At 41.8% G+C, this 13,905-nt stretch overlaps 2 protein-coding genes across 6 annotated transcripts; one reads left to right on the forward strand and one right to left on the reverse strand.

Annotated features, from left to right (window-relative positions):
• Positions 1-591: 591 nt before the first annotated feature.
• acad8 (acyl-CoA dehydrogenase family, member 8) lies at positions 592-8,611 on the reverse strand. 2 transcript variants are annotated; one of them, XM_036536557.1, is made up of 11 exons: positions 8,475-8,611; positions 7,003-7,103; positions 6,465-6,634; positions 6,092-6,201; positions 5,364-5,440; positions 4,839-4,976; positions 4,216-4,351; positions 3,667-3,764; positions 3,136-3,288; positions 2,407-2,509; positions 592-2,116 (listed from the first exon to the last, which is right to left on the reverse strand). In XM_036536557.1, the coding sequence occupies exons 1-11, from the start codon at positions 8,587-8,589 to the stop codon at positions 2,064-2,066; spliced, it is 1,254 nt and encodes a 417-aa protein (XP_036392450.1). In that variant the 5' UTR covers positions 8,590-8,611; the 3' UTR covers positions 592-2,063. The 2 variants fall into 2 exon arrangements, with proteins under 2 accessions (XP_036392450.1, XP_036392451.1); XM_036536558.1 differs by lacking the exon at positions 8,475-8,611 and adding an exon at positions 7,232-7,313.
• Positions 7,629-12,017, forward strand: thyn1 (thymocyte nuclear protein 1). Of its 4 annotated transcripts, none has more exons than XM_036536562.1 (8): positions 7,629-7,810; positions 9,330-9,375; positions 9,775-9,986; positions 10,078-10,146; positions 10,304-10,396; positions 10,876-10,971; positions 11,156-11,306; positions 11,796-12,017. In XM_036536562.1, the coding sequence occupies exons 2-8, from the start codon at positions 9,333-9,335 to the stop codon at positions 11,840-11,842; spliced, it is 711 nt and encodes a 236-aa protein (XP_036392455.1). In that variant the 5' UTR covers positions 7,629-7,810; positions 9,330-9,332; the 3' UTR covers positions 11,843-12,017. The 4 variants fall into 4 exon arrangements, with proteins under 4 accessions (XP_036392455.1, XP_036392454.1, XP_036392452.1 ...); XM_036536561.1 differs by lacking the exon at positions 7,629-7,810 and adding an exon at positions 8,721-8,759; XM_036536559.1 differs by lacking the exon at positions 7,629-7,810 and adding an exon at positions 8,813-8,918.
• Positions 12,018-13,905: the final 1,888 nt, after the last annotated feature.

The raw sequence follows: 13,905 nt of genomic DNA on the forward strand, positions 1-13,905 counted from the left end.
ATTTCCATCTTAAAGCTTTTCAGCACAGTGTAGAAAATGCTTATTGTCTTAATAATACATATATGACATGACATTTTAGATCTGCAATGAATTCTTCAAAAGGTATCTGTAATGACAAAATCAGGACATTTTAGTAACTAGTGATTGTGTGAGGTTACTTAGGCCGAGTACGTTATTAGTTCCCTTACACCTATTATGAAAGATCACAACTTCAAAAAAAGGTTCCTCGTGAGGAGCAATGAGGTGGAGGCCATTTATTCATAATATGGACAAACGTACAAAGATTTTTTTTATTGTAAAACAACTAAAAAGTTTCATTGTTGCAATTTAAGTCATGGTCAGAGCTGCATCACTACACCCTCCACAGTATACAGTACAGGTTTGTTTCCATCAGACACTGTTACCTGTGGGTGGGACAGCCACACCTACACTTCCCTACATCATTTTAGAACCTGCAGATACAGTAGCTACTGAAGGACAACCAGCAACCAATGGAATTCCAACTGGGCTTGCTAATTTAAAAAAAAAAATATATATATATATATATATACTGTGTGTGTATATATATATATATATATATAAAACCACCTGGTCACTTAACTAACAGCTAGGGTTGAAAAGCAGTTGATCTTGACAGCCTTTAACATCATACTGCATCACCTGATCTGTAACATTGAGAGCTAACCTGCATGTCTCCTTGGCAAAACACAGAAATTCTCATTCAGCTGTAGCCAGCATGTGAGCACACACAAAGGACACCAGTATGAACAACATGAAAATGAAAGCTTCCCTCTTTCTCCAAAGCAGCAAACAATATCTCAGTCTGGCTACATGTTCATATCATCATGCTTCCTTAAAAAAATTAATCTAATCTCGTGAAGACCTCCTATTTACTTACTATTGTGCCAGGCAGTCCCATAGACATGCCAGCTTCTGGGAAAATGTAGTGTAACCATGCCCCCGCCACACTGAGTACTAGGTAACCAGCTGCACCTGGAGTGACCCGTTTTTAATCCTACCTCACTACGGCTGGCCATAAACCGAATTTGCCTTTTTAGCGGGGACAAATGCCAGCTGTGGGTCGGCATGGCTTATGGAAACAGGCTAGCCTGAGGAAGACTGCCACATTGAAACAAGCAGCCAGAAACCTATAATGCAAAGAGACACCATCTTCTGGCTCATTCTCTGCCCTGCATGTTTAACCATTCTTGGGGCCAAACCGTTTCATGTCCTGAACTGTGAGACAATACTAACAAATATCCAGCACTTTGGCAAGAGAGTGGTTTGCCTTTTATCTTTCATGACTTAGTAGTGCTGACTGTGCTCCTATTGAAGTGCACAGGTTAAAACAGGAGTGCATCAAAGAATTTCACAAGAGTACATTCATAAAAGATCCACACTCACCATTTCTTTAGAAGAATGAGGCAAAACGTTTCAGGTATTTCCACTTACTGGCTTCATCAGCGAAATGGTTTCATTCTGTTAGCAACCTTTATCTGCTCAACTTGCTGGCACACAAATTCACTGCAGAGGAACTGCCTACCATAGAGCCTGCATTTTCTGTGAATTTACAAATGAGTTTGTGCTAACACATGTCAGCAACAATGAAGATCTAGTAAAATAAAGGCTGCTAGTGACACTAACAATTTGTGGTGCGGCTAGCCACAACACATTTCCCTTCAAAGTCAATAACACTTATTTCACTGTTGAAGGACGCATGCTGAAATCTGAATCATTCAGCTTCATCCTAATGCATTTCATAAAGTGCAGTGGAGATATTTTATGGGTTGAGTTCATGACTTACAGGAGTATTGCAAAATAATAACTCGCAGAGAAAGGACTTACAGACGTTACCTAAAGACTTCCCACGTGTACCACTGTAAATACCTTCAGAATAAGGCAAGACACTTGAAAGGATCAGACATTGAACTACACAAACGAAACATTACTACCACACAAAAGTGGCAACTGCGGAAGGTCCAAACACGGTGCTGAAGATCAAGTCTTTTTTTTTCCTGAAGGTGATTCGCTGACTCGCAGTCAGGCACCATGATAATGTTTTATTAGTCCGTTAATAGATTCCTGGCGATGATCATACGCATCACTTCATTAGTGCCTGAATGGAAAGAAAAATATAAATTATGCCACATTTTGCCAGGTGAGTATACAGTGCTCTGCATTTATCAAAAGTAAGACACCTCAGCTACAACACCACAAACTAACTATTTTTATCCTGTTCAAGAAAGACATCAAGGTGCCTGACCAGTAACTGTTTCAAACTGAGATGCACTTAGCGTTTTAGTGGTAGAAAATCATTAAACTGTACAGTGTGTCAAACTCTTGAACACACAAGGCTTTAAATAACCAAACGGCACTTCAGCACAGAGTAAACATTCTAGATTATACCCTCAAGTATCTGATGCACTCTGATGTCCCGGACGAACTGCTGCACAGCGTAGTCTTTTAGGTAGCCATAACCTCCATGCATCTGCAAGGCCTGGTTACAGATCTGTGGAGAGAGAGAGAGAGCAGGAGGAGTCAGTGGCTGTTTATATTATCCTAACTGCTCATACAGTCACAAATACACACGCATTCAACACGATGACTCAGTGGGTGCAGTTTAAAAGTCAATACTCTGAGGTAAATACAAAGGCATCTGTTCCCGCTGAGCCTTTCACACTGTTTCCCAAACTGACTCTCACAATCCAGAAACAAAACAGCCGATGAACCAGAGCCACTACCACCAACGAAACGGCACAGACATGAAAAAACATCACTAAACCGCACAATCAATATGAAGAGTGGCTATCTGTACATGACAAAAAGCGTTAAGTGGGCTTATTGTACAAGCCAACAAGCTAGCCTGCTTCTTATCAACATCTGAACCAATGACACAGCCAACCTTCACAGTAACTGACACCAGGCTGGTGAGGTAGCCAGAAATACAGAGGTATTTCACTACATGTAACAGAAAAAATAAGAACAGACATTAATGCAATTTTTGGGCAATGAGTTCCTGAGGACAGTGGGAACTTAACATGATTTTTCTAGAGGTTTTCCAGGTAGAGAATGTTTTTAAGGACTGTAAGAACCCGGCTGATCCTGACCTCTGACCCCAGGGCTAATGTCACCCACCTGGAAGCACTCGTCCGTGGCGAACAGCTTGGCCATGGAGCAGAGGGCGACTGCGTCTGGCCGGTTCTCCTGCAGGGCCACCGCTGCCTCTCGTACCATCAGCCGCGAGGCCACCAGCCTGGTGGCCATCTCTGCCAGCTTAAACTGGAGGAACTGAGACAGGGCCATCAGCAGCAATTTAGCTACACGCTCACCAACAACATTAAAAACGAGTCAATGTAAAAATATTTCATGAGGGGGTGGCAGTGTAGCATAGCGGTTAAAGGAGTAAGACTCGTAACCGAAAGATTGTCGATTCAATTCCCCACGAGGGTACTGCTGCTGTACCCTTGGGCAAGGTACTTAACCCACAATTGCCTCAGTAATTATCCAGCTGTATAAATGGATAATACTGTAAAAACCTGTAATTGACATAAGTCACTCTGGATAAAAGTGTCTACTAAATGCCAATAATGTAATGTAATGAGCAAAAACCCTTGTGTAAAGATGTGACACGCGAATCACGGATGATGGAGCAGGAGTGCTATTTACTTGGTTATTGGACAGCGCCTCCCCGAACTGCTTGCGGACCGTTAGGTGGTCTCTTGCCAGCTGGACACAGGCGTGTGCTGCCCCGAGGGAACAGGAAGCTACAGAGAACAAAAGCACAGGGTTACATCCAGCACTACAACCAATGCGGGTGGCATAAACAAGAGGCAAATAAGTTATTTTCCTGTCGGGTACAGCACAGGGAGCTTTGGAAATGAAAGCAGACCATTAAATCAACATGAAAAAAGTCTTTGCTTGGTTTTCAAACAGAAACTGAAACCAGTATGGGGGGCCAAAGTAAGAGGTGCAAAAACCACACAAAATATTTAGTTTGGGGGTAAACAGAAATGTTAGTTTCCCCATTTCTATGACAGCAAATTTTGCTAACAGATTTGTTTTGCATCACTGCACTAGTCACCAATACTGTCTCTAGCCTGACTCAAATTTTGGAGTTTCGTTGTAATCAAGACTGCGCAGTAGCTATTAACACAAAGGAGAGAGATGTTTAAAAACTTCTGCCAATGTTTAATTCTGAGGCCTGAACAAACCCACCAATATTGATCCTGCCTCCGTTAAGGCCTTTCATGGCGATGTTGAAGCCCTGGCCCTCCTGGCCAAGGCGATTGGTCACCGGAACTGCGCAGTCCTCGAAGATGACAGCACGTGTTGGCTGCGAGTTCCAGCCCACCTGGTTCAAAGACGGTCAACAACAGTCACTTACTGTGCTCATACACGTTCTAAAGAAAAGCTTTTTCTTAAAGCAACATTAGAAACAACGCTGCCATCTAGTGGACATTCTCTTTTTCTCTAGGAATGATTATTTTTCTGTGTTAGGAATTTATTCTTTTGATCTGACAAACAGCACAATAAACAGTTTCATCAGCAGCTTTAGGAAAAGAAACCTTCCTTCAAGTTTTATCCTTAAGTTCTACAATCTAGTATACAGTTTTGAAATGAGTCCGAGCTGACAGCAGGACATTTTAGACCATTTTACTGTTTGTTTAAAGTAACTCCAGAAAACAGTACAAAAAAGTCACCTTGCCCTTAACTTCAGCCAAAACCATTACCAGTGAAACAGTCTTCTTTGTGAAAGACAGATATCAGAAGCTACAGGCAGGGCATAGGACAGCTCTGTCTACAGCACTGGACCCCTTCTGCTTCACCTATCAGATTACCTTCTTCTCCTTCTTGCCAAAGCTGAGTCCTGGCGTTCCTTTCTCCACCACCAGGCAGGAGATTCCCTTGGCACCCTTGCCACCGGTTCGACACATGACTACGTACACATCTGTGTCCCCTCCCCCACTGATAAAGGCCTGGGGCAGGAAATGAGGAAACCGAGAGACTAGCTGTGAGTCAGGAGAGGACACTTCTGCAGCATACGCTTCAACAGGAACAGCCATCTCACCCTCTGTGTGTTACTGTGCTTTAGTCTGAAATCGTGAAATTATCTGTAATTCATTCATGGTGATGACAGTGGGTGACAGCAGTAAGGGAATTTGGTCAATAGGCCAGTGTGAATCCCTGCTGGGATACTGCTATTGGACAAGGGTAATTAACTACATATCTTAAGAAAGAAACTTAAGATGAATAATCTCTGTAAATATCCAGCTGCAGAAAAGGACATTGCCTTATATATTAGTTAAACGAAATCACCCTGCATGAAGCATTAGACTTCAACAAAAAATGAAGTCATACATTACCTTGGAGCCATTCAGGACATAATGGTCACCTTTTAACTGTGCATTGGTTAGTAACGAAGCAGCATCACTTCCACTGCCTGAAAATGGAAAAAAAAAGTTACAAAAATAGACTAGAACAAGATCTTTATGAAGGATTCAATGAAGAAAAAAGAGAACTGCATTCCAGCATTTGAACAGTCTTAAGCACAAGCCATGAAATAATAATTATTCTCTAACAGGACAGAGCAGACCAGCTCTGTCCACTCTTATGATTTCCAATTTCATATTTCTCATTTTGTAATGACGCTCATTTTCAAGGAGTGTAACTCAGCTGAATTTTCATCAGCCATATTATGCTGTCCCTATTATTCATGCAAGCATTAACTGATTAGCAAATGTGGAAAATAAACTACCAATCACAAGCTGTGTTTTTTTCCTCTGACCTTATTCCTTCTATAACTTTAGTCACATGTATACTTTAAAGGAAATGGCAGTCGGTATGTTTTTTGCTTTATTTTGTTTAAAATATTAGTCACGGGCTGGTACAAAATGCACACTTACAGCAGTGCAGTGCAATTATGCAGAAAACTATACTGCAGTAATATTGAGTCCATAATTCCATTGCATTCACAATGTCAAATAAGACATGCAGGCTTGCGAACATTCAGAACACATCAACTCCCAAATCCAAACCCTGACAAACAAGGAGTCCGAAATGCAGATTCTCCCCCCCTTTCTGAGACACTCACCGGGCTCAGTGAGGCAGTAGGAGGCAAACCTCTCCATCGTGCAAAGGTCTGGGCAGTACGTCTCCCTCTGCTCAGGACTGCCAAATGTGTCAATCATCCAGGCACACATGCTGCAGCAACACCAACAACCGGGTCAGGGACCTCAGACGGGAACACGTCCTGCGTACGCATATGGCTTACTGAGCCAATGCTAATTCGTTTATCACCTCTACTACTGGGGAACAACCATGGAGCATTAAATATGCAGAAAGACACTTTGAACTACATTTGCAATGCATTTCAAGTCTTGAGCACATCACACACTTCAGCACTCCACAAATGGAGAGAAGGAGAGTGACAGTGTCTCCACTCCTCAGACCCCGCTGTCTCTCACTTGTGAATGCTGATGTAGGCCGTAGTGCTGACGCAGCCAGTGGATAAGGCCTCAAAGATGACGGACGTGTCCAGCCGGGAGAGACCAGAGCCGCCCACGTCCGGCTGAACGTAGATCCCACCGAACCCGAGCGCTGCGGCCTTCCGCATGGTCTCAACAGGGAATATTTCCTGGAGGGAAAAGTTACGCTTCTCATTTAGTGTCTCCTTCAGTGGTACCGGAGTGTTCCACACCTAATCGCCCTAATTGCAAGTGTCGGTGCATGCTGGAATGAACAGTAGGAGTAGGTAACCCTGATCATGGAGTGCTGGAGATGTCAATGTTTCTTGTTCCATATGAGCTCTTAATTACATAACTGGATGAATTATGATAATTTCCCACTGGGGAGCATGTGGCATCCTTCCAGCATTCTGCCATCTGCATTAATTTAGCGTAACAGCTGATCTGTTCCTGCCACCCCGAGCTTGTAAAGCAACCTTCGAACGCAGACTGTTGGCGCGCAGACACTACGTGATGTCACAAGGAGCGGCTGACGTACTTTCTGGTCCCACTCCGCCATGTGCGGCGCCATCTCATTGGCTGCGAAGTCGAACGCCACCCTCTGAAATTCCTTCTGTTCATCGGTGAGGCCGGTTGAAGCTGTGCGGAGAGTCACAACATGGTCACCAACTGTGTACACATTACAGACGCAAATGGGACACTTCGCTATCGTCTAAATTTCACCAAGCATTACAGTTGTGACTGATTATTATATTTAATATGCACACCTCTTTTTTAGCCCAATGAAATAAATCAGAGCACAATCCACTTTTATTGAATGAGAAAGTATTTGAGAATGACAAACAAAACTGTCACAATAAAAGCTCCAAACACTAGCAGGGAATCCAGTTGTATAGTGATGTATCTCCACATCCTCCATCTCCGCCTTGGAGCATGCACCGACCAATAAAAATAATACAAAGAAACACACCTCCCAAAGACTACGACATACGTAATGTTATGAAATATTTCAGGCACTGATTGACGGGAATTGCAGTCTACAGCTCGTTACACAAACGCCTCAACCCCAATCTTTGGACTACACCTTCCATCATCCTATCAAAAGACGTGGCGTTTCGTCCACGTAACTTAGCCGGGGAGGAACACAAGATTTCAAACCTAGCACAAAATTGAGAAAATACCTACCGCTCAAAAAAAGGACACGCTATGCCTTCCATGTCAAGACGATATAATGATTTCACTGCGTGTAGCGAGTTAAACAGTTAATATAAACTAGGCATCTACCATCAGCTAACCCCTCAAATTTACAAATCTCCCAAGTTCACTCACCAGCTCACCAGCAGAAGGTAACTCGCTTCGCCTGGCCAATTGTCTACCTATGCTACCTATTGATACAAAAAGTCACACTTAGAAGTAAACTGGTGACCCAGACTAGCGTTTCTTTGCAAAGCATATGTCATTAGCTAGGCAGACTCGGTCACCGGGGGAAAAAAATGTGCTGCATGCAATCTACTTCAGCATATCGTTTGCTGAAAGGATACAGAGCAAATGTTGTTGGCTAGTATTTAACTGAAACAAATACGTTCCTTTCGTTAACAAAGTTAAATCGTTCATCTCTGAACTAGGTAGTACTAATAGATTACTAGCGAGCAAATGAGACTGGGCACGAGTCGAATAGCTAGTCTAGCAAGCTAGCTACTAGTACTGTCAATGTCACGAAAAATCACTAGTCAGCTATCTAGCTACAACCAACCTAGGTCTGACTAGGTGTCATCCAAGAGTTTTTTCATTTTCATTTTAGGTGGTTGCACTAGCTTGCTTCCGAGGGACATCGGTAGATTTCTCGCTAGCCAGACAGTCATCACATCTACCCTCATCCACAAAAAAGTTTAGCCAGCCAGTTGCATTTCATAACAAAAAAGAAGCATGTTTGATCCATTACCTAACGTTACCTCTATGTTGCTGCGGCAGCTAACGTTAGCTAAGTTAACTGAAAAGCTGGTAACTTACGGTCGATACAAGCTGCGATCCCTCGTCTTTGTATTCTGTTAAATATTAAACTACGACTTCTCCCAACATATGATCCCAATCTGGGCAACTGGGATAACTTCCCCGCTAACGCCATGATACTGGAGGGCGATAGTTACGCTAGCTATCCTCTGCAACAGCCCAATGTCTAACAGCATGCCGGGTAATGTAGTCCAAGTTAACAACCCAATATGCAAGAGCACGCCGGGTAATGAAGTGAAAGTTTTAAATCAATGCAAGAGATATCGCGGCTGCAGTGCCACTTTTGTAAGGATAGGTTTTATTGCGCATCGTATCTTTTAATGTGATTTACTAAAAAAAAAAAAAAAAAAGTTCGACTGCTCGCCTAACATTAGCTGCCTAGCTAAGTAGCTGTTATAGACCTATCACCTGAGCGACTGTCATAGGGGTGTTGGGTGAGCGCAAATAAGGCTGCATTTTGGGACGTTTGAATTATGTTATTGTTGTATAAATTATTGTTTTATTGTGGCAGCAATTCAGAGGCATAGCCTGGCTAAATACTAGATACTACTCAGGTCTACCCAGGGCTTAGTTTCATAACGAACTAGCGGAACACATTGCTATTTTAAGACTCGAGCAGGAAATAAGTCCAATGCAAATCAAAGTGAAACGAGTAAACCGACTGTGTATTTAGGTGGCGGGATAAGTGGCTAACTTAACTAGATTAGCAGAATAACTGTTGTGATAATAGTTGCGTGCTGATGTGTCGCACACAAAATCTAATTTGAGTATATAGACAGGCGTTTACTTAAATAAGGCATTCGATCGTGTCGGTGCAAGGCATCATCTAGCATCATCAGTTTTTTTTCCTCGTAGACCATGCCGCCAAAGAAGAGTCTACGCGGTGGACCAGTCAAGTCCAGTAAGTTGTTATATCAGGAACGATATCTCTGCTAACGTTAACCTTTTAAACAAATGAACACAGAGGCAATCACATTGCCCCTTTTCAATTCTACTGCGTCACAGGATACAGAGGGCTTCTGGCCCATTATAAATGTCTGAATCGAGGTTTACAGTTTTCGTGTCTCCACTGAACATGCAACCCCGATTGGTATGATACCCTGTTCTTAACTTTGCCGATATGGCCATATAATGAAACGCCATTTGGCAAGTGCAGAATAAACCTGCTGTCGTACCTTTAAGTTACTTTCCGAGTCATGGTTTATGCCCCAAATACAAGTAGAGGAGCTTTGATTATTTTAGCAAGCCAGCTTGTTGAGACAGATGAACTCTTCCATTTAATGCACTGTGTCACATACAGAACAAAGTGACTCACCTGCAAGCTCAGGTAAGGAGCAAGAAGATGAAGACTTCACTGTGGACGTTGGAAGGAACAAGAGGAAAACTCCTCAAGCAGAGAAATCTGGGAAGAAGAAGACTGATACAGGGGCCGCAGCTGAAAAAAAGGTCTACTGTCACTGGCTGATGAAGTCAGAGCCAGAGAGCCGTTTTGAAAATGGAGTCGATATGAAGGTAGAAAGAAGGTGTCTGTTCTCACAGGGGTGTCTAGTGTTAGGGTGGCAGAGCAGCGTGTGTGACGGTAGCGGTCCTTTTGATTTTGCAGTTTGGGATTGAGGACCTGAAGGCCCTTCCTAAACAAACGGGTTGCTGGGATGGAGTTCGGAACTACCAGGTGGGAAACAGGTGTTTTTGAGTGGAATTATTCACTCAGACATACAAGAAATCTCAGCTACCTGGGCATGCCTTCTACGTTATATTGTCTGACCAAGGTGTAGAAAAGAGGGAGGGGTTTCTTTGTCTTATGGATTTTTTTTCAACCTCTTCTCCAGGCTCGCAACTTTATGAAAGACATGAAAGTGGGCCAACGAGCATTCTTTTACCACAGCAACTGCAAAGAGCCTGGAATCGCAGGGCTAATGAAGGTGAGTGCTAGCTTGTTTGAACAGGGTTCCCACTCAGATAAGAGTTATGTTTACCATTTCTTTTCAAGGGTAGATACAGCTCTCTGCATTATCATTTTTATAAACCAAATTGTTTTTATTGCTGCACCAGTCAAAGTCCTGCACATGGGGTTACTTTGAACATCCGCACATTCACGTTACGTGACCTTATCCTGAAAAACATCTAGTGAGGTAGCAAGATAGATGAACATACCTATTTTTCTGTAAGAATGAATTCTTTGAGGATAGGCCCCGTTTTCGATCGCTTTCCATGGACAGTGGGGTATTTTTCCACTTCACATGGCTTTTCCATGACATTCCAGAGAAAAAGGATTTCAAGGACTGTGGTACTTCTGTTCAGCTGTGACTTAAATATCGAAAATTTGAATCACATTACCTGGGAGAGCACTTCATCTCCCAGTGGTATGTCCTTCATCATGTTCCTGGTCACAACTTTATAGATTGTCAAGGAGGCCTATGTGGACCACACCCAGTTTGACAAGAAGGATGCCCATTATGACCCCTCAAGCAAGCCAGAAAACCCCAAATGGTCAATGGTAAGGACTCAGACAAAACTGATACCTTTTCTAAGACAAAAAGTGGAGAATCCAAACTCGGGCGGCTGAAGTGAACTGTGTTCATTGCTGAAAGATGTGACGAGGTTTAAACCAGAGAGGGTTAGCTCTTGTTGTAAGCATGCTTGTAAAGGCAGTGTGGTTACCCTGCTGTGTCTCCCCAAAGGTGGATGTGCAGTTTGAGAGAATGACAAAGCGCTTTATCCCATTGGCTGAGCTGAAGAAGTACCACCTCCAGCACAAGGCCAAAGGCGGAGCCCTGAAGGACATGGCCCTCTTCACCAGAGCCAGGCTGTCTGTGCAGCCCCTGACACGCGGTACGTCTGTGCTGCAGAAACACGTTCTTTATTGCATGTATATTGATTTTAATTTCAATAATGCTTACAGGCATTGTCATGGGGAGGTAGGAAAAAATATTTGAGCTATTTCCTTCAGATGACTCACTTTGGTGGAAAAGCAGACATCTTTGTTGCAAATAATACTGTCTCTGGTATACAAGAAGAGACATTCATTTTTTGAAGTCTTTCACTGGACTTTTAACGTTTAAATTCATCTATCATGATGTGCGTGATTTGAACATTTTTTTTTTAATCTTTAGGACATAGTTTCCCTAAAATCCTGTTGAGCTAGATGGGCATGTATCCATCAGATGGAGTAATTATATCACCTGAGTATGAAGGGAACCAAACACAGGATAACAGTAATATTTGAGCTCTAACTCATAAGCAATTTCTTTCAGTACAGATGTGGTCATAACATATCAGATGGCTGTATTACATCTTTTCTTCTCTGTTTCTGGCTTTCAGAGGAATTTGATTTTGTTTTGAGCCTGGAGGAACAAGATCCAATTTGAAGATAGATCTCCTTTGGTTGTGATGGTTATCTCTGAAATTCGGGCCCACATAAATAAGAATGACATCATGAATGCAATGACACCAGAATAAGACTTGTGACTCTGCATATGTTCTGCATAAAACCTTTCTGTTGAACTCTTTCCTAGCTCAGTTAGGCTGTATCTTGAGTCTTATTCTAATATGACTTATTAAGATTGTGGAATCAGTTAAAGAACCATGACTGTACTTTTTCTACTGTAAAAATAAACATTAAATGAAAGTGCCGTTTTGTGTTTGCTTAACACAGTTATGACCAAGCAGTTCAGTTATGAATGCTTTTAATTTGAAAAATAAAATGCTGCTGGCAAGTAGTCATTTTACTCTGTTAATAACTACTTGGGATTAGATTACATAAAAACTTTGACCCAAATAACAGACCTCACCTTACCTGGTGGGGGAAAAAAAAACAGAAAAAGTTCTGTCTTGTGCACAGAAGGCTGTGATTTAGAAAAAATGTTGCTGGCAAGTCTTTATGCTACTGTGCTAATGACTGCTTGAGACAAGATTTTATTAAAACTTTGACCCAAATAAGAGTTGAAACCACGTGCCAGTCAGAGGGTGCCTTTGGTGGAGGGCAGTCCCCACATCTACTAAACGCCACTATGTGTATAACCAATGCAACTCCCATTTCTGTATCTATGGACTTGGCAGAGATCTTAAAGTGATTTAACAGTAATATGCCTACATTTGCACTACAGACACACTCTGCTGTAAAAATGATCAAATTAGCATCTGGAGGGTCTGTCTGTGCTGCTGACTTCTGGTAAGGGAGCACTCAATTACAAACTATAGTTTTAAAAATAAAATGCCACTCCCTTGTCTGCTTTGTGTGATGGCTTATGGCTAACAAAGTATTTTAACAGGTCATAATGTTGCAGAAGTCCTATATTTTAACACCTATGGGGTAAAAGTACCTTCAAATAAATCTAAAATTTGCTGTGCTCAATCAGAAAAGAAAGTAGGACACTTTAAAGATTGTTTTAGATGGCTCTCTTTTTAATCAGAGAAGCAGCAGTAACTGAAAGACAAATATAAAATACATCTACAAATAAACAGCATTTATCCTCTAATAGTTTTAATTTCTAAAAATGTCTTTATGTGTATTACCATCAAAGGTAGACTGGTAGCTTAAATTTTTCCTATGTGCTGTCATTACAATGCAGTATCTATAAAGTGGAACAGATTCAACTGTCTATTCCAGTTTTTCCACAAGAACAGAACCTCTCGCCAGATAAATAAATATTAAAAATCAAACTGACTTTAAAGTAGAGCATAGCCCATTCTTAATGCCCACTTCTAGACAACACCAAGAAAACAAAATTATGACTACGTATGCTCACATATGACCATTTTTTTCTCTTCAACAGGTAGTTTTGTTTAACAGAATGAGAGTGCATCAGCAGCTGAGAGATTAAGCATATGCAGTCGCTGGTTTTTTACAGAATTAGAAACCTTTATGCTGCTTAGACTTGAGATTTGTTCCATTCCAGAATGCAAATCACACACATCAACTAATATCAGATACTATAAATGGAAAAGAAGAATAAGTTGTAATGCCAAAATGGTACACAGCAAGTCCAGTCCACAAGGCTGTAGTTTGAAGGCCTGGTTGTCTCTATAGTATGTGATGTACACACATCGGTGGTAAAGAAGATATTTGTCTGTACTTGTACTGAGCTGTAATTGCAGCCAGCAGTATCTCCCTGTCCCAGTCTGCTACATATCCATCACCATCACTACTCTAATGGGAATGGTGGCATTCCAGGCTAGCCTTCACTCCATCTCTTTCATGAGTGTTAACTTTAATAAATCCTAGAAAACAGTAAATCTTATCACTGTCATACAGAGAAATGATGTTGAAGTCTTCGACAAAAAGAAAAAAAAATGAAAAATAAAAAAAAAAACAAAACCATAACAATATCTTGTATGCATTTTGCATTTTTTTGCAGGGGTACCTTTAGGCACAACGTTTGTAACAGGAAACGCCAGAGGATCTCAACATCGAATGTACCTCAAAACCAAA

The sequence above is a fragment of the Megalops cyprinoides genome, chromosome 9, assembly GCF_013368585.1.
Source record: "Megalops cyprinoides isolate fMegCyp1 chromosome 9, fMegCyp1.pri, whole genome shotgun sequence".
Lineage (NCBI taxonomy): Eukaryota > Metazoa > Chordata > Actinopteri > Elopiformes > Megalopidae > Megalops > Megalops cyprinoides.

What these genes read in the sequence shown, in the direction of transcription:
- acad8 (XM_036536557.1), bottom strand. Translation starts at nt 8,589, where the DNA reads ATGGCGTTAGCGGGGAAGTTATCCCAGTTGCCCAGATTGGGATCATAT. An exon ending in GCCTACATCAGCATTCACAA is followed by an intron (nt 6,202 to 6,464) that starts GTGAGAGACAGC and finishes GTGTTGCTGCAG; the next exon opens with CATGTGTGCCTGGATGATTG. An exon ending in AGGCGCTGTCCAATAACCAA is followed by an intron (nt 3,289 to 3,666) that starts GTAAATAGCACT and finishes GCCCTGTCTCAG; the next exon opens with TTCCTCCAGTTTAAGCTGGC.
- thyn1 (XM_036536562.1), top strand. Translation starts at nt 9,333, where the DNA reads ATGCCGCCAAAGAAGAGTCTACGCGGTGGACCAGTCAAGTCCA. An exon ending in AAAACCCCAAATGGTCAATG is followed by an intron (nt 10,972 to 11,155) that starts GTAAGGACTCAG and finishes GTCTCCCCAAAG; the next exon opens with GTGGATGTGCAGTTTGAGAG. An exon ending in TGTGCAGCCCCTGACACGCG is followed by an intron (nt 11,307 to 11,795) that starts GTACGTCTGTGC and finishes TCTGGCTTTCAG; the next exon opens with AGGAATTTGATTTTGTTTTG.